The following is a 22,891-nucleotide window of genomic DNA, read 5'->3' as shown; positions in this document are numbered from 1 at the left end:
TAAGACTGCTGAGTCTAGAGATGGCTTTTTGAGTAAAGGTTTAACTACAGCCAGCTTGAAGGCCTGTGGTACATAGCCGATTATTAGAGATAGGTTGATCATATTTAAGATCGAAGAATTAATCAATGGCAGGACTTCTTTGAGCAGTTTTGTAGGAATGGGGTCTAAAAGACACGTTGATGGTTTGGAGGAAGTAATTATTGAAGTTAACTCAGAAAGATAAATTGGAGAAAAAGAGTCTAACTTAACATCACTGGTACTAAGAGTAGCTGTAGATAATATTACATCTGTGGGATGATTACTGGTAATTTTTTCTCTAATGATAAAAATTTTATTTGTGAAGAAGTTCATGAAGTCATTACTAGTTAACGTTAAAGGGATGGTTGGCTCAACAGAGCTCTGACTGTTTGTCAGCCTGGCTACAGTGCTGAAGAGAAACCTGGGGTTGTTCTTATTTTCTTCAATCAGTGATGAATAGTAAGATGTTCTGGCTTTGCGGAGGGCTTTCTTATAAAGCAGCAAACTATTTCTCCAGGCTAAATGATGATCCTCTAAATTTGTGACACGCCATTTCCTCTCCAGATTACGAGTCATCTGCTTTAGGGTACGTGTTTGAGAATTATACCACGGAGTCAGGTACTTCTGATTAGAGACCTTAGTTTTCACTGGAGCTACAGTATCCAGAGTCGTACGTAGTGAGGAGGTGAAATTATTAACAAGATAATCGACCTCTGTTGGGGTAGCGTTCAGATAGCTGCTCTGCTCTGTGTTGGTACAGGGCATTGAAGATGATAACAGTGGGTGGATTATATTCTTAAACTTAGTTACAGCGCTTTCAGAAAGACATCTACTTTGATAAAATCTACTTTGAGGGTTGAGGGGGTGTGTATGTGTAGGTAAGAGGGAGGGGATGAGGAGTCTTGTTATACGTCTCTTCTCCCACTACTAGACTTGAGTGACTGTTGAATCACAGAGCTGAGGTCTGGAGAGAAGCAGCTGTTTTTGCTGTCAGCAGCACCTGATTTTACAAGTAGTCAAATGCTGCATCGGGAGGGAAACTTGTACCTGAGACAGAGTCGGGGCAGAGACAAAACATATATAACCTAATGCATTCTCCAAAGCATTCTCCTTTATTCATCACCTAGCCTCTTAGCTTGACTCTAAAGTCTTAAATGTCTTACTAATGTCTTTCTTTTCCTTCTATTTTGGTCTTCTTAATGAAAGCAGGAGAACACACACGGGTAGTCACATAGCTGCTTCTATTAACCTAAGGAATCCTATGGGGATCTATGCTAGCTGAAGGCTCCCCTCACTGGGATTGTGTTTGTTCCAGTCTACATGGCAGATGTTCTTAGTGATTAGCAATTAATTGGCGAATGCATTGCCAATCTGCTGGTGTTCGACCTTGGTTGGAACCACGTGTTTTACTTAAATTTTGAATTGAGCCCAACAAGGATCACCGTCAAAGTACGCCTCCTTGTTTTGACTGTGCTATTAATGCACTTGGCCCACTTTGTTCTCAGCGTGTACGTGCATCGGCCGGTCTTTCTTAACACAAGCTTTATTTTTCATGGCAGGTGGTACTACATCGTTGTGGTGCCCATGTCCCCGGTGACACGCAAGTGGAAGAATCCAGACGAGATGGACATGGATGAGGTGAGTGCCAGCCCATGTCTGATTGGCTAATGTGCCAGGTCAGGGTCCCAAATAGCACTCTCTGGTCCAACTGGGTAGAAAGTCACGAGTGGAAACTAATTAGCTTTACCCTCCTGGGCGCCAGAAGGAGATTTTAAACAATGACTCACTCGGCTAGGTGGGGAGTGTCCTGCGTGAATGCCAGGTCTGCAGACACCCCCCATTTGTTGAATATAGCAATTTGTGTGCACATAAAATAGTTTGGTCTTTGTTTAATTATTTGTATTGTTGTAGATGTTAGGCAGTCAAACTGTGTGGTCATTTTCACAATTGTAGTCAAAAGAATTACTGCTCTACCTCTATATTCTTCTTTAAATTGTTTATAGTCAGGCTTTGCCGCCTGTAGACAAAGTTTTACATGAGTTATTCAAATGAGGACAAAGATTTATGACTGCCTTATTATTCCATTGAATAAAGGTCTTCCTTGTCCATGAGGGAATTTAAGCTAAATGACATGCCTAAATATTAATAGCATAATTTTTAAGTAAACTGCGAGGCTCGTTGGTCTGAATCGCTATTGTTCAAGCTCCCTGTAGAAATAACAGAAGAGACTGAGAGGGAGAGAGATGGGACTCCCTGAGTCATTAAACACCGAGCAGGCCATTGTCTCCTCCCTCCGACATAATGATTTAATAAAGCTACATCTGGAGCAGTGCATGAGACATCACTGACAGAAAACAAAATGCTGCTGAAAACACAATGCCGCAGTGCTGTATGCGCCTGCTCATTTATTAACCGGGCTGGCAGTCATGCTGAGTTTGTGTGCTAGAGCAAGCGCTAATTGCTCACTTCGTAGATTGGCTGCATTGTTTGCAGTTATATCGCTGTGCAAAGGCCATTTTAGCTGTGCGGAATCATTATCTCTTATTTGGAGGCATGCTAACAACCAAACCTGGATGTCTAGTGTCAGTGCAAAAGCTTTTTTTAGACTTTAGGAGAAGTTGATGAAATTTAGAGAAGTTGGATGCCGTTGTGTATATGGAAGAGAGATTTTTGACCAAAGAGCCAAAGTTGTTTATTATTGAGAAATCTCTCTTTTTCTACCCCAGCTGCTCAAATCAAGTAGAAGTTCTGTCCTAAGACACCGACGTCACTTGGATTCTACCAAGCCTTACATTGCTGCCAAGCTTGCGTCACTTCCAACCACCTTTATGCTGGGTGATGAGAAAAGGTACGACGAATTCTTCAACAAGCCCCTGACGAGCTCACAGCAGTATCTCTGCTTTGTCTTGGCTGAACTTCAATCTGAAGGGACTGACAGCACTGCTCAGTATGTAAGTAAAACATCCAGCCTTGACGGCATAAGTTGCTTCTTTATTTTGCTTTTTAGTAAAGAACTTGCGTTTGTTTTTTAAACACTGAAGCTTTTCTGTATTTTGGTGCATGTTAATTTTTCTTTTCTCGGACAGATTATTTAAGTTTATCACCAATCCTCAAACTCTAATCACTCTGCTCCTCAAAGCGTTTCCAAAATAGCAGTGGGAAGTCTAATTGTTTTTGTTTTTATTGCCAATTATCCTTTAATACTGCTGCCTCTAAAAGTCATTGTAGCTTGTCCGGATAACTCCCTTATCACTTAACAATGACATCAGAGATCCAGTTTTGCCATTTCGGCAGCAGCAGGGCCCTGCGCACATCTCTTTACAATGCTAATACTAGACTCTCGGCTTTCTGAGCCGGGCCCCAATGCACTCATCAAACAGCTCCAACATGGAGGCCCAGTTCTCCGTGGGACGGTCTGGAGTAAACTTCACAGCAGAAAGAATGAGCAACTGTGATTGCTCGGAGCTTCACCGCTACCCGGGACATGCATATTCAGTAGCTGTGCCCTGAGTGATTTTTTTTATTTTTATTTTTTAAATGGAAGAGAGCGAACGCTCCAAGTCCGAAACCCAATCCCAGACTTTTCACCTATTTCTTTCTCTTCACTCCCTCCTCTGAGCTTTTTTCCTTTACCCCTCTCTCTGCTTCTCTCGCCCTCTCCACATTTCTCTACCATGAAGAGAGCAGAGGAGATTGATTAGAGCAGCTGAAGTTAAGAGGGAGATGAGGGCCTGGTCTCAGGGTCTCGGGAGTCTGTAAAGCAGGCCTGATTCCCTTGAAATGCTGCTTTACATGTCCCTAAAGCCCCCCACCACCACCCTACTCCAGTAATCCCCTACTCTTTCACTCAGGAAAGAGGAGGGACATGCAGGGGAGGCTATAGCGGGCAACCACGGTATACTTTACTTCAAAGCAGATGCTTAAATCCCATCACTGCACAACACTCTCACCGTACCTGCAAGATACACCAAGCTGGATCAGCAGCGCTCAAGATTTCTCTTTCTGTGCACTTCCCCTCCTTAAACTGCGTCGTACCCACCTGCTTTTAAACTTAATCACTTGGATCAATCAGATTCACTCACTCTGTGAGTCAGCCAGTGTGTTTACCTTCACTTCAGCTTTCTGCAGCAAACTCATTTCCTAAAATGTATGTAAATAGGACACTTAATTTCCTGAATTAGGATAGCAGATTAAAGCTGCGGTGTACTTCTGATGTATAAACACAAATGGTTTTCTAAAAAAAACATTTTACGGCACCACATGACAAAGACTTTAGACAGAGAAAGTGCTGCCATGACAAAGATTAAAGGAGAGATCATTAGACGTGGCAGTGCATTCTTGGCCCTAAAATGAGTATTTGAGTGTGGATGGCTAAAACTCACATTTTGAAGCTAAATCAAAATAAGCTGACAACCATTTCAGAACGTTGGTGCTTTTGTGAAAACATTCACAGAGGTGTGCATACAGATCGTGAAAGCAGTCAGTTTTTTCTACATATCATGTCCCCTAACTGAACTGTCAAAATGCTCTGACAGGAAAAAAAAACCCCACTTCAGGCTACAGCTCACAAATTCACTTAAAATATGCCATCCATGGTTCAAAAATACAATAAGGGATTAAAAAATCCAAATAGCTGACCTGCTCCATATAATAAGCACAATATCTACACTAACAGGATTATTATAGAGCATGTAAACACCTTGATTTTCTCATTTCTCCTATCCTGGCTTCGCGTGTGCTTTTAAGCATACTGAATGGTGAGGTGGCTACTGCAGTCATTGATTTCTGCACAAATCCCCTAACTGCACTCCTTGGGAAACACAGCAGTGTTTGTTTTTGTCACCCCCAACGCGCCGCTTTCGAGCGTTTATTACTAAACACACGGGTACAGAAGGTAAAGCATGCAGGAGGATCGAGCAGTTAGTAGAAGCTGCCTCGAGCAGGATCTTCACCAGACCCAGGAGAATAAGACAACAAGTAGTGGAATAAATGACTTGTGTCTTTACCGCACTTTCTCGCAACCACCCAAACTCCCCCAGTGTAGATCAAACAAGACCGCCAGGGTTTAATAAGCCCTCGTATATCAACGGCCACAAGCAGCCAGCAGTGGTTGGAGGGAAGAAGAGAAGGAAGGCAAAGGGGGAAGAGAGCGAGGAAGAGAAAGGGGCAGAAGAAGAGAGGGTGCCTTCATGTCTCCCCAGCACCCAAGGCGGATAAACAAGCCGGGGGAGGTGTGAAATTGGATGATAGATGCTGGGTGTGTATAAACAGTATCATTTAATGCGAGAAGAGAGTGAGGGAGGGAGGAGGCATGAAATATTGTGTGATGTGAGACAGAGTAGGGGTGGCGTTTGATAGAGGAAAAGAGGGTAGCAGAAATTGTGTCTCGCGTCCTGTCCAGCCTGTGAAGCCCAGATGAGAGGAAGTGAACTAATGTTTGAGGAGGAGCTCGTATTTAATGTGCGCTTTTATTTTGAGGGAAATTAGATGTTCTGGGAGAGAGAAAAAAAAATCATAATGGGGTGTTTTGCTATTTGCAATGCTACCCAAGCATTTCCTGCGTTCCCAAAAAGAATTGATATTGTAGCACTAAATCTGCCGGTGCTATGAACTCACAATCCCCTCAGCATGGAGGAGGGGGTTGTTTTTTCATAATTTAAAAGGCTTTGACAGATAATATTAAAAAGAGAATTACGACAGGAAAACAAGATGGGAACACGAGCATATTCATGTCCAGCTTGTCACCGAGTGGAGTTTAAATAAAGGCAAAGTCACTATTCAAATGCACTGTGTCCCATCCACTCCTGGAGGTATTCCCCTGTAGCAATGCCTCCAGATATCTGAGTGCTTGGTATTCAGACAGTTAGAAAGGAGTAATACGTGTAGTTTCTGGTGCTGAATGGTTGCATGGATAAGAAAGTAACCGATGAAATAGGGAGGTCATCGTACGAAGTAGACGAGACCAGCAGCCACACTTCTGTTCTTCATGGATAAAGGCATATTCATACATACTATCGTCTTTCCCTCTCAAGTTTTTGTGCCTTCATTTCTCCTCCCCTATGTCATGCAGTGATGACAAGCGTGTGGGCTTTTCAGCCTCCCCGGGGAGGCAGAGAGAGCGGCGGATTCATAATAGGCGTCTTTGCGCGTTTGTGTTTTTTGTTTGGCGCGCACCCCGCAGCTTATTTAAGCCACTTTTGGAGAGTTGAGGAGCTTGCGGGGTCAACGGCGAGTTGAAACAAATTTGCCTGCGCTGTGCATAGCGGATTCTGTGCTCAGGGGATGGAGGAGTAGTGGCTGACTGGGGAAGCTGTGTAGCTCACGGGCCAGATAGCAGACTCGATACACTGCTACTACCACAACACCTTTTCCTCTGTCTCCTCTCTCTGCCATCTCACATCACCCACTATCTCCCTCTCTCTCTCTCTCCCTTGTTCTCTTACTTTGTCTCAGACAAATATAGTCTCTCTCTCTCTCTCACACACACACACACACACACACACACACACACTTCGCTAGTGGCTGCGACCAAAACAAATACCTTCACTTGTGCAGGCTTAGAGAAGTTTGTGAAAAGGCTCAGAAAAACTGATGTTCCAGGTGTGCTCACACAAAAACATACACGCTTTTGTTTGCAGTTCTTGCACACAGTCGCACACACATACGCAACCAAATACATCACTGATAATTCTTACAGTTGTATATATCTTTATCTACAGTATTTCTTTTATTGTTCATTCTCTTCTACTTGTCATTTTCTCTCTTCTCTAGTGGGGATGGCATTTAATAGAATTTTATCAAATCTGTTTTCAGCATCTAATTCACTTTCTAAATGCGATTGCACTGCAAAATGTGTTTAGCTTCATCTCTCTGTGTTTTTACCCACGTCTGTAGATCCTGCTACATCTCTGTGGACAAAAAGAAAAATTATGCAATTTAAATAAACATGGTGAACTCTTTGGCCTTGTTCTGTTTCAACATTTAGGTGGGTGATACATGTCAAAATACCATCCATATAAACGTCAAGGCTCCAGTGTTTCCCAGCAGTGTAACAATATGATCAATGTTATTCACTCCGTGTGTACGTCGCGCATATCCAAACACACGGCATGCCCATACTTTACAGAGAGACGCGCACTGATCCAGGGTTGTAAGGGATGCACTTTCACTGTCTCTGACTCACTCTCAGATTCGCACATTCCTTCACTGCACCATTGCTCCATTGTGATACCGCTGTGCGAGGGCAGAAGCATTAGGAGCTGCGTGACTGAGCTTTTATCAGATATTAGGGCCGTTCAAATGGATGATCCCACTACTTCACCGTGACCACCAGACAAAAAGCCCTCTCTTTTTGTTCAGCCCTCTCCTCTGCTCTTGCTCTTCCTCTCTTATCCTTCTCTGAAAGCACAGCTGCAGTTATTTGTTACCTCATTAAAAAAAAAGTTTTTCCCAGGATTCCCTGCAGGGCCATATCCTACAGCCTTTTTCGGGCCTTCCCAAAAGAACAGGAAGCCTTGTGGTGTCGTCACATCAGCAGCGTTTTTCTTTGTTCTTGGATAATAGGTTCCTCCCAAAGGCGCTCAGAATGGTAGAAAGCTGGTCTCATGTCCCTGCTGTGTGTCTGTATGTGTGCGTGTGTGTGAGAGAGAGACAGAGACAAATGTGAAACATTGCTGCTGTAAACTATTGCTGTCACGAAAATGTGAATTTTTTCACTTTCCTGCTTGAGTTATCATGTTTCCGGGCCCACTATGAGAGCATGGTGGTTTGCACGTACACCACTGAGACGTGCCGTATCACACACACCCAAAGTGTAAGTTTTCATGGCAGTTGTCCAAGAGCATGAATGATAACAGAACTATATGACAGAGCGCAGGACTCTTTGAGCTCATCGCAGCTTATCTTTCCAATTAATATCTGCCTGTGCACTGAAGAGCAGGCTGCTGTGCAGCTAATGATCCGGATTACTGCTGCCTGCTGCCCCACCATTCCCACTGCATGCTGGGAGCCCAATTCCCTCAGAGGTCTGCGATCTGTCACCCATATCCTTCCACACTCTGTACTCCCTATCCCAACCTGCATCTCCTATCGTCATTCAATAAGTGTCACGCTGAGTTCTAATGACAGATGCCTCACGCCTCCCTTTTTCTCATCTGTCAGCTTGCTCTCTCGCAGTTGGATTCCTTCTTCTTCAAACCTCTTTTTTTACCATGCACCATACTGCATCCCCTCGGGTACCCCCTCCTCAGATACATACACACCGATGCATACCTCCCCACCTCCCTTTCCCCCATCATTCAGAGACGTGGAGTAGAAAGATGTCTCATTTACAACCAAGGTGGAAATGCACCCTCGTCGTCACCTCCTCCTCTTCCGTCACGGTGTGAACACTAATGAAGAAGAGATGAGTCCTCTCTTGTGCCCCCATTTATCTCAGCGACCAAGGGACATGCACACTTATCCCTGCCTCTCCATCTCTACCTCCCTCACTCTGGTGTCACAGTCGCTCTGTCATCAGCCGTCTTAGTTTTTTCTAACAGAAATATATAAACTTGATTTGAGTTTGGTCGATAGCTCCGTGGCCTGCTCTGCTTCATCACTGGACTGTCATCTATTACTAAGTTGACACAACTTGACTATCCGAGTGAGATATTTTGTTTATCTCTTATGCAGAAAACTTTGTTTCCAGTTTTGTTACTTCAGCCACAGAAAGTGCTACATATTCAAAGTGTCAGTATCTTTTTTTAATTGTCCTTTAAGTATATAAGTGGTTGATCTACAGTTGAACCCTGTGTAGAATTTTAAATTCATGTTAGCAACATGCTAGTATGCTCGTTCTCCCCCGAGTCCAGTGCCTTTTCCTTTGATGTTTGAGCTTCTTTTTTTAACTTTAGGCAGTTTTAAACACCCTAGGGAATCCAGATTACACTTAAATAAGAAGGGAGACCTTGCATACATACTAAAAAGTCTGAAGTGCCTCTCTGATGTACCTGTACTCTTTTCTGTTTCGTTACAGATGACATATTCAGCTAGTCCCTACTCTGATCCAATCGAGGTCACTTCAAGTATGGCTCAAGGGATGGAGCAGTCTGAAATGCTGTGGGTCATGGGCCCAGTGCTGGCTGTGCTGCTCATTATCAGCATCGTCATCGCCATCCTCATCTTTAAGAAGTAAGAAGCCGTGCTTCTGATTATTAGTTGGTTGAGGTTGAAATGCGGTGACACTTGTGATTGTAGGTTTCTTATGGTTGCATCAGGAATGGTAATGAGACGTGCTTCTTCCTGCCACTTGCACCAGGCTCCTCGCACACCAAACTATAACATCCACTTTCCTTTGCATAATATACACGGTAATGAGAGGAGAGCCAAAGACACATTGATTTGTTTTTTTTTTATACAAAATATTTTGGCCCAGCTGGCTATTTTCAGCAGTACTATGTGAAGTCTCAGCAGAAATGGCAACTGACATTGCCTCCCTAATAAAAAGCACAGCTTGGCTGTCAAAATCTCTTAGTTAGGAGTGAGGAATGTGTTTTTGCCAACACCATTGGTCATTTGAAATAAGAAACAGAAGGCTGCAACAGAGGGCTCAAGTAAACGCTTAGTCAATATCTCTTTAAAGCACTTCGGGTGCCTCTGTGCAGCACACCATGACTATGTACAGACCAACGAGGTGCTTTGGAGAAAGTTTAATGGCTAATGTTAAAACGACTAGTCGATTAGAATTAATGATTTTAAGTGATTTATTAAACAAAAATGCCAAACATTTGCTCAGTTCTGCTTATAAGCTGTGAAGAGTTCCAGCTATATTCTAATGAATATTTGCACTTTGAACACATTTGACTTTTGTGCTGTCAGACATGACTTTCAATTATAGATTTTCAATAACAAAAATAATGGAGCTATAATTAACAATTAACCTTTTTTTCCAAATAACCAAAAAGTAACTCATGCAGCTCTATAAAACCAGCCTTTCTTCAGGCATCGTAGTAATGCACAGTTATTTGTACATCATTAATTTTAAAGAATATTGCACTGGCTGCAGGACTCTTTCCCCTCACTTCACTTCTTCATGATTAAGTCCTACCTACTATCTTGTCCTGATGGATCCATTACAAGATCTTAATTTTACATCATACGTGCCTCACCTGCCATCCTCAGCCTTGCAGCCTTGCTATGTGGCTGCTGTCTCCGGCAGACTTAGAAAGGGGCTGGTTAATAATAGGCCTTGAGACAGCTCACTGCTGAGTAGCACGTCCTCTGTCTGGAAGCCCTTTCTTCATGTAGACACAGATTGACAGGAGGGACTGTGGGGAGGTGGCTGCGTGCCCTTTTCACTGCGGACTGGCAGTAAATGTGCAAAGGAATAATCACACTGTAGCTCTGGTTGTTATTGCTACCTGCAGAGTCGCCAAGACCAACACTAGCAGCAAACAAAGCCATGATTATTCTCAAAAGGCTCGAGAGATTTTTTTACGATAACTTTTTTAAAATCATTTGCTTTCAATATTTGGCTTTTTTTTAGTCTTTAGAAAACAGTCCAGTTAGATCAAGTTATGTGTTAAAAAATACTTCTGCATAACTATTACACATTAACACCCCGACTTCTTTCTTGCCTTTGTGAATGCAGCAAACAGGAAAGGTGGGTACTTTCCCTGAAACATCCATCACAATTTCATCTCCCACTGCCCAAGTCGTTTTCATCCGTGTTGTGAAATTGGTGGTATTAATCATCTCTATGGGGTTGCAGAGTTAGCTGTCTCTCATCTCTAATTGACATTGCACACCAAAAGCATCATCTCAAAGGAATCTCAGGAATCATCTTTGTGTCTGATGTGTTCGACTTTAAGAAATTGTACAATACATGAGAAAGAGCAGACTCTGCAGCCCTGGGTAACTGAGGTCAGAGGAGCTCCAGGGTCATGTCCATGTACCGGTGCATGTTTCACATCTAGTCCCAGTGTTCCTCCCACAGATCGTTCTGTCTGCTGTGGTTTGTCTCCGTGCTGCGTTTCATTATCCAGCCAGTGTCAACGTGCCCCTTCAAGACTGGCCCCATCTGAATATGCCAAGGCATCACCTGCTGCTGAATGGGCCATTGTGAAGTAAATGCCAGACAGAGAAACTGCTGAAAAAGAAATGTTCCCATCTTTTAAGCTGACATTTTCCACTGAGACCCATTCCTCTACTTTTAGCCTTTTTCCCCTCCTTCTTTTCCTGCTTCCCCTTGGCAGGAGTCGCAACAAAGGGGCCTGTTCTAGCCTCATTAAGCACACCCTGTACTGCAAACACACTCATGTTCTCACAGTGTGCATGTGCGTCTACTTTACATTCTCACATTTTAACCGTCACTTTGAGCCCAAGATGAGCCACGTTTACTTTAGGACAGCACTAAAGTGTTATGTAGCTCTGATTGGCATCTGAGTGGGTCAGAGGTATGGATGAGGTGTGCAGAGGACAGATCTCTCTCATCCCCTCCCTCAGTCTAGCCGAGCCTAAGAGCAAACTCTGGGAAAACCAGATACGGTCTGGCTCAGCTCTCGGCTGGAGAGGAAGTGATGCTTGTCATAGATTAACCGTCATGCAGCTAGCATTAACTTAAGCCTCTGCAGCATAAGATAACAGGTGGCAGAGAGGCCCCCAGCCCCAGTGGCTGAGGTGGACTGGGTTAAGGCTGTGTGTGCACCAGCAGCTTTGTGTATTCTCACCACGCTGGGCTTCAACAGAAGGCCCTGCTCTTTCCTAAAACCCACGCTCGCCACTTGCAAATGGAGTGCAATGAGATGTGAAATTTCCACAGGGCACCCTGATGCTTCCTTCCGCCCATTTCCATTTGCAGTCAGAAGGCTTGTGAGTGTGCAGCTGTATCTGTATGAGTGTCTCTGTGTGTTTGTACTTGTAAAAGTTGGAAAGATGGGAAAGCGTACATCTGTGTGCCTGTTTGTGTGTGTATGTCAACAGATGCCGGCTGTCTGAAAACATGCTTTCTTTTCCTTTTCACGGTCGACTGAGCTGAGCCAGTCCGAGCTGTGCTGCTCTGTTCTGTGCTATGCTAGACTCAGCTAGGCCGGGCCCAGCAGCACAGGTGCTGCAGAACTGGTCTAATTACCCTGTGTTGTGCCACCCAGCTGATGAGCTAATTACAGCTTCCGCCTGTTTTCCTCTCAATCTGGAAGCCAGTAAACACAATGTGTTGTTAGCACTCGCGCACACAAACAGCAGCGGAAAGCACACATTTCTGTCTTTACTACACACAAGCAGGCAGTCATGTACACATTCCCACACTGCAGCTGTCACCTATCCAGCCGCAAACAAGCCAAACCTAGCCCACTCCAGGAAAATTACGGTGTTTCTTCAAACACATTAAACTCCAGTTTTTCAAACTAATGAGGATGATGCCTACTATCTCTTGAATTGGCGGTCCTCAAAAGTAGCTTTGAAAACCATCAACTATGTCATTAACCTCATCAAGTGTGAAACAGCATGAAAATGTGTGCATTTTTTGTTTGTTTTTGTTCTAAATAGAGGAATCACTGATGTAATTTTGAATCTTTCTGCGTACATCCTGTATGCTTTTATTCAGCGTACGGCTAACTTTGAGCTTAGAGCTCAGCTTGAAATGCCCTTACTGTCTGCTTCTACCACCACAGGAAGCGTGCATCACCCTTACCTAAAGACGAGCACTCGGGTGGGGTGAAAGACTCCCTGCTGGGCAACTCTTCCGACCCTGTAGAGATGAGAAGACTCAACTACCAGACCCCAGGTAACAAACAGCTACACAAGGAACAACAAAGAGTTCATGTAAACTTTTCTCTGCTTTCCGCTCTGAACTTTCTGAACTTTCTGGTTTAAGACAGTAGTGACACAGTTATCCGTGTTATTAAGACAGTTGCAAGCTTACAGAGTTCTGCTTTAATAAAGCATTGGAAGCTCTCTTTGTAATTTAAAGCTTGAGGGTTGATGTTTACAAGTCGAGGTAACATCGATAAGACGTGAAAAAGGCATCAACCTCAACTTCTTCTCATGGGTCTGTTTAAGGGTAAACCTAGAAACTTGTACATGTGTGTTTTATTTTTTAATCAGTGCTTTGCAGGAAAAGAATTCAGCTTTTTAATATCAAAATGAAGAAAAAAGGATATTCTGCTTTTTGACTAGGGATTTGAAAGAGCGTCATTTCCAAAATGAAAGCGCTCCTAAAATTCATCAGTCGGTAACTCAAAAACAGATTTTATCTTCAGTGCTGAAAGAATATATAAAGGTCACTCATATCTTTAATAGTATTCTTTAATGTCTTTTATTTTCAAGATTTTTTGAAAAATAGTAGATATTGCTTTTTTTTTTCCCCAACTCGAATCTGCACAGCCTTCCCTGAAGCAATCTTGCTCTGCAGTGAATGCCTTCCTAACTCATTCCTTTGATGGATCTCTTGTTTATTAGTGTTTTGTAGCATGTGTTACTTTATGACATTCACACGTACGGCTTATTTGATTTGTTGTCAGGAAGAAAATTTCACCAGTTCTTTAAAAAAAAAAGGGCAGCAGGCAGAAATCAACAAACTATGATCGCGTCATACCCAGCTGACGGTATCAGTGAAGTCAGGCTGAGTGAATTCAAATTCCAGGCGCACATGCTGCTGAAGTCTGTGTGTGCGTCGTGTAAGGGTGCCCGCCTCGGCATCCTCCTTCTTCCTTTTCCCCCTGATCTTCTTCCTCCTCCTCCTCTGGTCTCTTGCTCCTCCTTCCTCCATGAGCTCCTTTCATTCCCCCCAGCTGATAATGAGTCCTGCTGCCTCTGATGTCAAGGTGAGCCAGGCGGAGGGAACAATGGAGCTGAGACAAAATGTCAACCTCAGTGCACGCGCACGTTTCTGTGTGTTTTTTCCTGTGTGTGTGTGTGTGATTGTGTGAGCGCGTGTGTATCTCTTCTCACGGGTTATTAAAGATCCCATTTGCCATACACTCCCTCGCACGCACACACAGAGCCCCTTTGAACCCCTGCAGAGGAATTAAGCAGTGCTGTCGCTCTGAAAGAGCCCTGTTCTCCCATCCTCCCACTCCACCTCTTTCGTCTTTTGTCTTCCATTTCCCCCTGCAGGGTAATCGCTTTCTTTTTCTCCCCTTACACCCCCCCCTTTTCTCTCTCCCTTTACGTCAACATTATCTCCTTCTTTTTCTCCTTTTCCACCTCGCTGTTTTGCTTCAAGAGTGGTGATTATCAAAAATTACCAAGGCTGTGTCTAGCTTGTGAAATCATAGAAGACTCCAAGCCTGAGCTGAGAGAATATTGAACGGCCCATTCCTCTGTCCTGTCGCTCTTTTCTCTCTTTGATTCGCCCCCAGCAGGTGAACATTCCTGCTCTGATACTGATTGTTGTCGAAACGGTCCGGCCGATTGCAGCTCACGTCTCCGGCATGTTGGTTTGTTCAACAGGCTTTCGGCTGTGCGTTTTTTGGCACTCCAGCAGCAGTTGTGTGGTTCTCTGAGTAACTGACCTGATTTATCCTTGACAGACGTGGATCAGATGGTATTTGCAAATATTTACTTAAGATCATTTGTTGCTAACACTTTAAATATAGCATCAAGTACCACTTAGAGACAGTTTGCCGAAGTAATAGGGAAATCACTTGTTTACGTAACCTGCATTTTAAGTTTGGCCAGGCCATCTATCAATAATAACTATATTGTGCTCACCTAGTTAATAGCTGGGAATGTGGTAACTTCATTAAAGAAAAAAAAGATGTTTAATGAAGCAAAGAACACTCTTATTAGGAATTTAAACCAGCCCTCAGTTTAACTGAAAAAATCTAATTATTACCCACTCTGTCAAGTTGTTCATCACAGTTGCTTGGCTTCCCGATTGACTGGGTGGGTACCTGTGCATGCAAATGATTCACGTACAGAAAGGGATTTTAGCAAAACCTTTACCTTCAAGTAAACTTTTCACCAACCAGATGTCAACATTTCCTCTTGACACTTAAGCTGAAACATCTAGTGGCCTTTACTCTGTGATGCAGTGCACTGAGTTTACACATCCTGCCACAGGAGAGTACTTTAAAGTCAAGCTTTGTATGCACTTTTGTTTAACAGTGTAAACTGCACTACTTGTCCCAAGAGGGCAAACAGCACTTGCTGCACACTCCAGCTAGCTTGAAAGGTTATTTGCAGATACTGTTTGGCCCTAGTCTGGTCTTGAGCCACCTCCATTGATTGAGTGTTCTTCTTCCTTCCTCCTTCACTCTCCTCTCTCCACAGGTCCCAGCTCTCATCGCTGCCCCAACACTCCAAGTTAGTCTGCTTTCTCACCTACTGTGTATTTCCCACACATGCAGTCTTTCTTCCCTCTCTCCCGAAACCCATTCCCGCATTGCAATCCTGACAGACATCATGAGCCTACAAGCTTATAGCTTCTGGCATTCCAAGGATGCTGCAATGTCCTCTTTTGGTTGTGAACTTCCCACAACACCTTTATGATACAAGCAGTGGATTAGATGGTTTCATGGGTAGTTGAGCAGTGCGGACAGTTACACATGCTCTACATTAGCCTTGTTATCTATGGCTTCACTCTCCATTTAACCAACAACACGGCTGTAGAAAAAAAAAACCTTGGTGAAAACGCACAAACACATGCACACTGATGTTAATGTGTTCATAGGCTCTTCTGTGTGATAGAATTCAATTTGGGTAATTGGCCAGGTCTCATCGTGTACAGCGGCCATAGTTACTAGCCATTAACCATTAACGTTAGAGCATTATTAGGGCTGGAGCGGTCTCTCATCTGAAAGCATGACCCATGACCTTATAGATGTGCTCAGCCAAAGGCACTAATGTTAATATAGCTGCATTTTTAAAGCGTCTGATCTGTGTGACTTCAAGGCTGTGTGTAAGGTTAATGATGCTCCGTGTATAACTTTAAAGTGTCTTCATGCATTACATACAGTTAACTTTTAACACACGAGCCAAGTTCCCAGCAATCCCTTTAAGTACATAGCTCTGCCAAGTTCAGAGGCACAGGGGGAATTTGTGTCGGTAGATTAGCAATAAATCATCCAATAACCCAGCGATGAGAAATCTAGAGAGCGGCAGGGGGGTTGTTTGAAATTAATCCAGCCCGAGCGCTCCAGGCTGGGCCGAAAGATAGTCTATTGTAGGGAAAGGGATTTTCAAAGAAATGAGTTTTGGCTGGTGACCAGTCAGTTTTTTTCCTCAGTAGGAAGTGACAGTGTGACTGATTTGTAGAGACTTGCGGGTTCTTGCTCTGGGCCCACCTCTGCCACCAATTGAGCTTTGTGGAGTCAGAGAGATGTCTGTCTCCTGCTTCCTTCAAGGAGCATGCTCACCCAGTCACTCATGTGCATCTCCGTATCAGCCCCACCTCTGTCCTACTCACTTAGCATGACGATATCACCAAATGTCACCAAATGTCACAAGCCTGTTTCAACTTGTGCACTCTCTCTCTCTCTCTTTCTCTCTCTCTCTTTTTTCTCCCTCGCCTCATGCATTGTTGAACAAAGTGCACACTCCTCACTGTTACACAGCCACCCCATGGTCCCACCGGCAGCCTCACTCACCCTGTGGTCCTACCAGTGTTTGTGCAAGTCAGTGTTCGTGTTTGACGCAAAAACAGCCAGGTCTCACTCTTTTCTCTCCCCCCCCCCATTTTTTCCTCTCTCCCAGGAATGAGGGAGCACCCCCCCATTCCCGTCGCTGACCTGGCTGACCACATAGAGCGACTCAAGGCCAATGACGGCCTCCGCTTTTCCCAGGAGTACGAGGTAAGAGCAGCGCACTAACTCTGTATCAGACATTTTCACTCCTTCCAGCGTGAAAATGTGTTTCTTTGTTATGATATCTGGGGGGAAGTTTTTCTCTTTGATCCCATATGCATGTATTCTAATAGATTATGGAAGCCTACTTACGCGGACATTCCTCAGTCATTTTTACAACTCTATTACCAATCTCACCAGGAAAGCAACACTTACATTAAATGCTGTGAGATGCCTTTTCACAAAACTAGTAGGTGGCAAGTTGCTTAAGCAATCTGTGTGCGTGTTGATGTTTTCCTGAGGAATGTTCTTTTACAGGCAGCCTCGGTGAGAGATTATCTCTAGTCTAGTGTTCTTCCTCACAAAAACAAAAGCAAATTTGCATTTAAAGTGGCACATTGTTCGTCTGGGTACTAAGCAAGGCCAGATGAAGTGGAGAAGCATCCTTGAATGCAGAAAAACAAGAGCCATCTTTTATTTATTTGCTGATTTGTTTGATGTGTTTTCTTTAATTAGCTTTATTCCATCAATGGGTCCAACAAGTCTTTTTTTTTTTTTTTTTTTTTTATTTGGACTGATTGTTTTACATCGATTTAGAAGGTCACGTTCTCGCCTCTTTCAGTTTGTTCCTGACCGTACATCAAGATGTTATTCTGTGCAATTTTGCACCCCGAGAGAAACAGCAGAGTAATTTTGCCAACCTCATAACCATTTCCCACGCAACATCATAAGCCTAAACTATAGCAAACATTTTATTTGAGCTGTTCGGCTATCAGCCCCGTCCAGTGATTACGGGGAAAATGACATCAATTTGATAGCTTTATATAACTGTTCTAACACACTTGCTGACCCACAAAGCAAGCTAGATAAATACAATTATAAAAATTCTTCCTTGAAAATGTAGTGTTTGTGTACTTTGCCTTATGAATGATAGAGGCCTTGTTTATTCAGTTTTCATTTTTTGGAATACTCCCAGCTAAAACTAACACAGCAGCTGTGTGATTAATCCTTTCTTTAGAAAGCGTTAGTGTTTTGCTGCAACACGTTGGAGCTGAAAATGTGTGTTGGAATTTTGGAGGTTCTAGTTTACAGGACCTGCTTTACTGAGAAATGTTTTGATAGACCGCCGACCTCTGCAGGATGTAGCCTGCCTTTCATCCAATGACAGCTGGGATGGACTCAAACCAGCCACGATCCTAAGTTAGATAATAGTTAAAAAATGGATAAATGGACATTTTGTTCACTGAAACATCAAATATCTCTGAGAAGTAGCCGTTAACAGTGCAGGACAAATTATGCATACATTTGTCTGCAAAGTTTTTCATTTTATAACGTACAGTATATGTTTCTAAAGGACATTTTCTGACTCGCTGTGAAATTAACAACTAACCGGGGAGATAATTAGGCCTTGGTAAAAATCTGCTCTCAATTAAGTTCTTCCTTGTGTTGCTCAGTGCCTCTCTGCAACATCACCCTGCCGGCCTGTTGAGTTAGTGTAAACGAATCAAGCCAGAGAAGTGGCTTGTATGACTGCAGGCAACCAGCCCAGCACCATTCCCTTCCTGCACCAGTCATTCCAAGCCAGGGAAGACCCCCTCCATCGCCCGGCAGATGGCCATCCATCTCTGTGCCAGCCATGGCGCTGTGGCAGAGCTCATGGCGCTTTGTCACAGTCACGTTCGCCGGCTGCTCCCGTTGCATCTTACCCCAAGGCTCAGAATATCTAGTGGCTTTGCCACTTCCTCTCATCACACTGAGCAATGAGCACACTGGGTAATGAGCAGAATTTGTCAATCAGGCATGCTGCAGCTCCCCTGACAGTCTTTTTATCGCAGGAAGCAATATCATGCCGCCGTCGTCATAGCAATATCATTATGTTTATTTTAAAATATTTCCACTGTGTCATTGAGAGTACCTTGGGCATTTGCCTCTCACCTCCTTCTGCCACTTCTACCTCTAACTTGTTTGCTAGTTGTCATCAGCCTAGTGTGCCTGCTGTGTTCACTGAGCTCTCAAATCGATATGACATGTTTTGACTGCAAATAAAATTTTTCTCTTCACACTGACGGCCACGGACAGAAAAATTGGCAGTGCTGAGCTCATCAGCAGCAATAGGCTTGTGCCCTTGTGACTCTCACCGCAGAGCAAATTGGAGCTGTAGTTGCATATGAGCATTTTACATTTTAATGTCCTGTTCAGAAACAAAAGTCCAGAATAGCTTAAATTTCAATTTTATGCCACATTTATACTAATGTAGGTGCCACTTTAGGAGAGCTATCAGTTCATTGTGCTTGTAAGAAAGCAGCTGAATGGCAATTTGCTGTACGTTTGATTTACAAATAAGGAGAACTACACCTGCTTTGTTCGTATAAGGACTTTTTGCAGAAACATTTAATGGCCCAGGATCTTTATTTTCCTCCTCTCGAGGCTTAACCTTGCACCATTGATTTTGTCCATTATCCGAGTATTTTTACATGATAGCTGTGCTGTAACATTTTGACGTAAAATGACCTGTAATAATTAAATTACTGAAGTAGTTGCATGAAGTTAGAGAATTAATTTTGAATGTGTCATTTTAACTCCTGCTGGATTTGTGAGGCACGAGGCCCGGGGAATTACTGGACATGGTTCCGGCGTGAGCTGTGGGGGATCGATATGGCATAACAAGAGATTCTGTGACATTATCTAGCAAGGGATAAGAGGCCATCACATATCTCCCCGGGTCGATATATATGCAGCCTGCTGTCGTGTTAGCCCAAGAGACAAATGACGTAAGAGGGAAAGGGTCAGAAAGAGAGAGGAGAAAAACACAAGCTAGGAAGATACAATAGAGACAAGAACGAACAGTTGTGGTTACTGCACCAAATTGTGCAGATGACCTCCCAGGATAAGGTAATTCAGTGGAATTGTAGTGGAATCTTAAAACCTTTCTAACTTCTCAGCTAAAACTAAAGCCTTTGCCTATGAAAAATTGAGACCCTTTATATTTGTACTTCATTAGCATAAGACAGCAAATGTCACGCAGATAACCAAACTGTTAATCCACAAAAAGCAGCTGCAGAGCAGCAAGCATCAGGGATTCACTTTGTAAGCTGGTATCCACAACACAGCTTCTCGTTTTGCTCGGTGGCTCTCTGTTCATTCTCTTATAATCATTCGTACTTCATTTATTCATTTATTTTGTTGTTCCCTCCTTCCTCTGTCCTGTCTCACAGTCCATTGATCCAGGCCAGCAGTTTACCTGGGAAAACTCAAACATGGAAGTAAACAAGCCAAAGAACCGCTATGCAAACGTAATCGCCTATGATCACTCCAGAGTGGTGCTCACCTCCGTTGATGGTAAGAGCTCACGTAACCACTTAACCCCTCAGTTAGCTATTGACTGACACCGCCATCGATTGAGGCCTCCTTCAAAACTTCCAAGGACATGTTGTACGCCTGCAGGTGCAGGTTTAAAAGATGAAAATTTTGCACACATAATTATCTTTTTTGTTCCGTATTGATTTAAGCATGTAAATCATAAAGACCTGTGTAATCTAGGTGATTGACTGACAGGTTGTCTTTGACTTCTGGCAGACAGTGTACAAAGGGAAAATATCCATAAATGAACAGTGAAATATTATAATAGTTACCGTACTGTCTAATAGGAGTTTTATGCACACTGTTTGTCTTTTTTACAGCCGTTCCAGGAAGTGACTACATTAATGCCAATTACATCGACGGCTACAGGAAGCAGAATGCCTACATTGCTACTCAGGGGCCTCTGCCAGAGACACTGAGTGATTTCTGGAGGATGGTGTGGGAGCAGAGATCCAGCACCATTGTCATGATGACCAGACTGGAGGAAAAGTCAAGGGTAAGGAGAAGCCTTAAAAATATGCAACTTCATTCCTCAACAATTCCTGCACAAAGCATTAATCATGCATTGAGTTAATGACATAATGTGCATTATGTAATTTATTAATAATGAACCCCATAAAAGTGATTATAATAAATTATTAATTGCAATGATAATAATGAATTTTAAGTGGTACTTAATGTTTAATGCTTATTAATATTTTAGTTGTAAAATATTTTTGTTTATCTTTTTTGTTCACTGTTGAGTGACAAATCAACAAACCAGTAGCTGTTATTGGTGCAGAGAGGAGAGCAAAACGAAGGACTCTTGTATAGAACTTAAAGCCACCGAGGCTGACAATGCTGCAAACAAACCCAACCATCAGCTGACGTTTGGAAGTCAAAAAGTGGACAGAAATGGAGTTTTCTGATACACAAATGGCCTGTGTATATATATTTATGTAGCTTCACACTGAGGAACTTTACACCCAACAAAGCCTGAAGGCATATAGACACCCAGTCCTGCTTTAAAGCTGGATTTGTCAGCCTGATCAAAGTCACAAGGACTTCAAAGGATATTTTGCTTTTCTGCGGACAGTATCACTTCATGTTGCTGCTCTTCTCCGCAGTCTTCGGCAATCTCTAAAAAACTTCTGCGTGAACTCTGTCTAAATATGTTTGTGAGGTAACAGCACAAACCTTCGTACCGTTTCCGATTTCCCCTCCTGTTGTTTGCTTGTCACTTACGATGAAGTTATCCTGGCAACTTTGCGTCTAACTTTGCAATCCTGCTATTGAACAGTCCCACGTGAAAGTGATGCGTATGCACTGCTTATGTATTCAAATCTGATAATGCAAACTCTCTTTGATTATTTAAAAATTGTTCAATACTCGATTTCTGCGTATTTATTTTTGGCACTTCCTTATCAAGGTTCCATACATATAGTAATACCACGAAAGCCACAGCACTATAATGAAATTTCTGAAGTTGGAATGAAAAAGGATTGTCATCTAACAACAGTTGTGGGCTCCTAAAATAAATCTATGCTAATAAAAGAAGAGGAGAAAAAAAGAGAAAGAGCACCAGACAACTTGAGATTCAAAATTGGACTGGGTTTATTTAATTACCATCACAAAATCATGCTCATGAATTCCTTGGAGGGGGGAAAAAAAATATCAGCATGGAGCCCTGCCAGTATGTGCTGTTTTATTAGCGTATGCATACAGTACCCTAATAAAAGACAGTCTCCAGATGAAGAACGGGAGAAGAGAAGAAGTATAAATAAGAGTTTGTTTCCAAAATCTCAGACTCAACTGTTTTGGGGGAGAAGATCATTACCTGAAGCTGAGTTCATCTATACTGATTCTTCGCAATTGTTTTGTCAAGCTTTAAATTACTTGCTATCCTTCACAACATATCATCTGTTTTAATTTTAAGCTATCAGTGCAATCAATCATTTAGGCAAATTGTGAGCACAATATGTCTTCTCAGAACAGAACTCATTTATTTGTTCCTCGGAGAATATATTCAGCTTGATTAGATGAGTTTTATTGCACATTCACTTGATGGGGAGGACATACTTGTATTCACAAACGCCTCTTGGTATATTTAGTGCGTCTGAGTGGCAATTTCAGAGCCCTGTGACAGATAAACAGGCTCTCCTTCTTTGAGCCCAGAGTGGTGGCTGTGCATATACGTAAGGATATAAAGAACTGAAACACCACGACATGAGGAACCTAAAGAAAAATGAATAGGCCTCGGAGCCAATCCCCACCTCCTACACACATTTTGAAATCCGCTGGTTTGCCAACACCATGGAGAGAGACACAAAGAACCAAACCCGCCTTCGACCAGCTGGGGGTGGAAGTATTTATCCAAATCATATCAGACTACGTTGGATTTTTTTTGTTTTTTTGTGTGTGACATCACAAGAGTGGTGGACGAAGCTTTAGGGGTGTAGTTTCATTTCCGAACCAGGAGGTGGTGTCTCGGTGCAGTGTTAGCCCCTCCAAAATCATTTTTACTTTGCATGAACCTTCCGCAAACTTCTATTTTCAGTATAGCTTATAGCTTAACGCTCACAAAGAGCTGTGCAGTAATACTACAAATCAAAGCAGTCTTTCTCTATACAGAAGATTAAACATTTAGTTTAATCATGATTAGCGGCATGTATGTGACAACTTTTAAATGGCTTTTTCCAAAACGGTATCAGACAGCCAACAGTCAGCTAAACTGATTAGATTCCCTCATTTAATTTTGGAATAATATTGAA

At 42.9% G+C, this 22,891-nt stretch overlaps 1 protein-coding gene across 18 annotated transcripts in view; it reads left to right on the top strand.

Moving 5' to 3' along the window:
• LOC146367908 (receptor-type tyrosine-protein phosphatase F) overlaps positions 1–22,891 on the top strand; it is a 163,479-nt gene that overhangs the window by 125,893 nt on the left and 14,695 nt on the right. For 12 of the 18 annotated variants that reach the window (XM_084911452.1, XM_084911448.1, XM_084911457.1 and 9 more), the window contains 8 exons: positions 1,578–1,656; positions 2,745–2,969; positions 9,035–9,189; positions 12,669–12,781; positions 15,271–15,303; positions 16,693–16,790; positions 19,997–20,120; positions 20,462–20,637. In XM_084911452.1, coding sequence (XP_084767578.1) covers positions 1,578–1,656; positions 2,745–2,969; positions 9,035–9,189; positions 12,669–12,781; positions 15,271–15,303; positions 16,693–16,790; positions 19,997–20,120; positions 20,462–20,637 — 1,003 coding nt within the window. The remainder of the gene's footprint in view (positions 1–1,577; positions 1,657–2,744; positions 2,970–9,034; positions 9,190–12,668; positions 12,782–15,270; positions 15,304–16,692; positions 16,791–19,996; positions 20,121–20,461; positions 20,638–22,891) is intronic. The other 6 variants (XM_084911462.1, XM_084911455.1, XM_084911463.1 and 3 more) reach the window with 1 other exon arrangement.

The sequence above is a fragment of the Perissodus microlepis genome, chromosome 18 (genome assembly GCF_051167445.1).
Source record: "Perissodus microlepis isolate ML-2025 ecotype Zambia chromosome 18, ASM5116744v1, whole genome shotgun sequence".
Classification (NCBI taxonomy): Eukaryota; Metazoa; Chordata; class Actinopteri; order Cichliformes; family Cichlidae; genus Perissodus; species Perissodus microlepis.
Note: the sequence above shows the minus strand (reverse complement) of the source record. Positions and strands in the feature narration are given on the sequence as shown.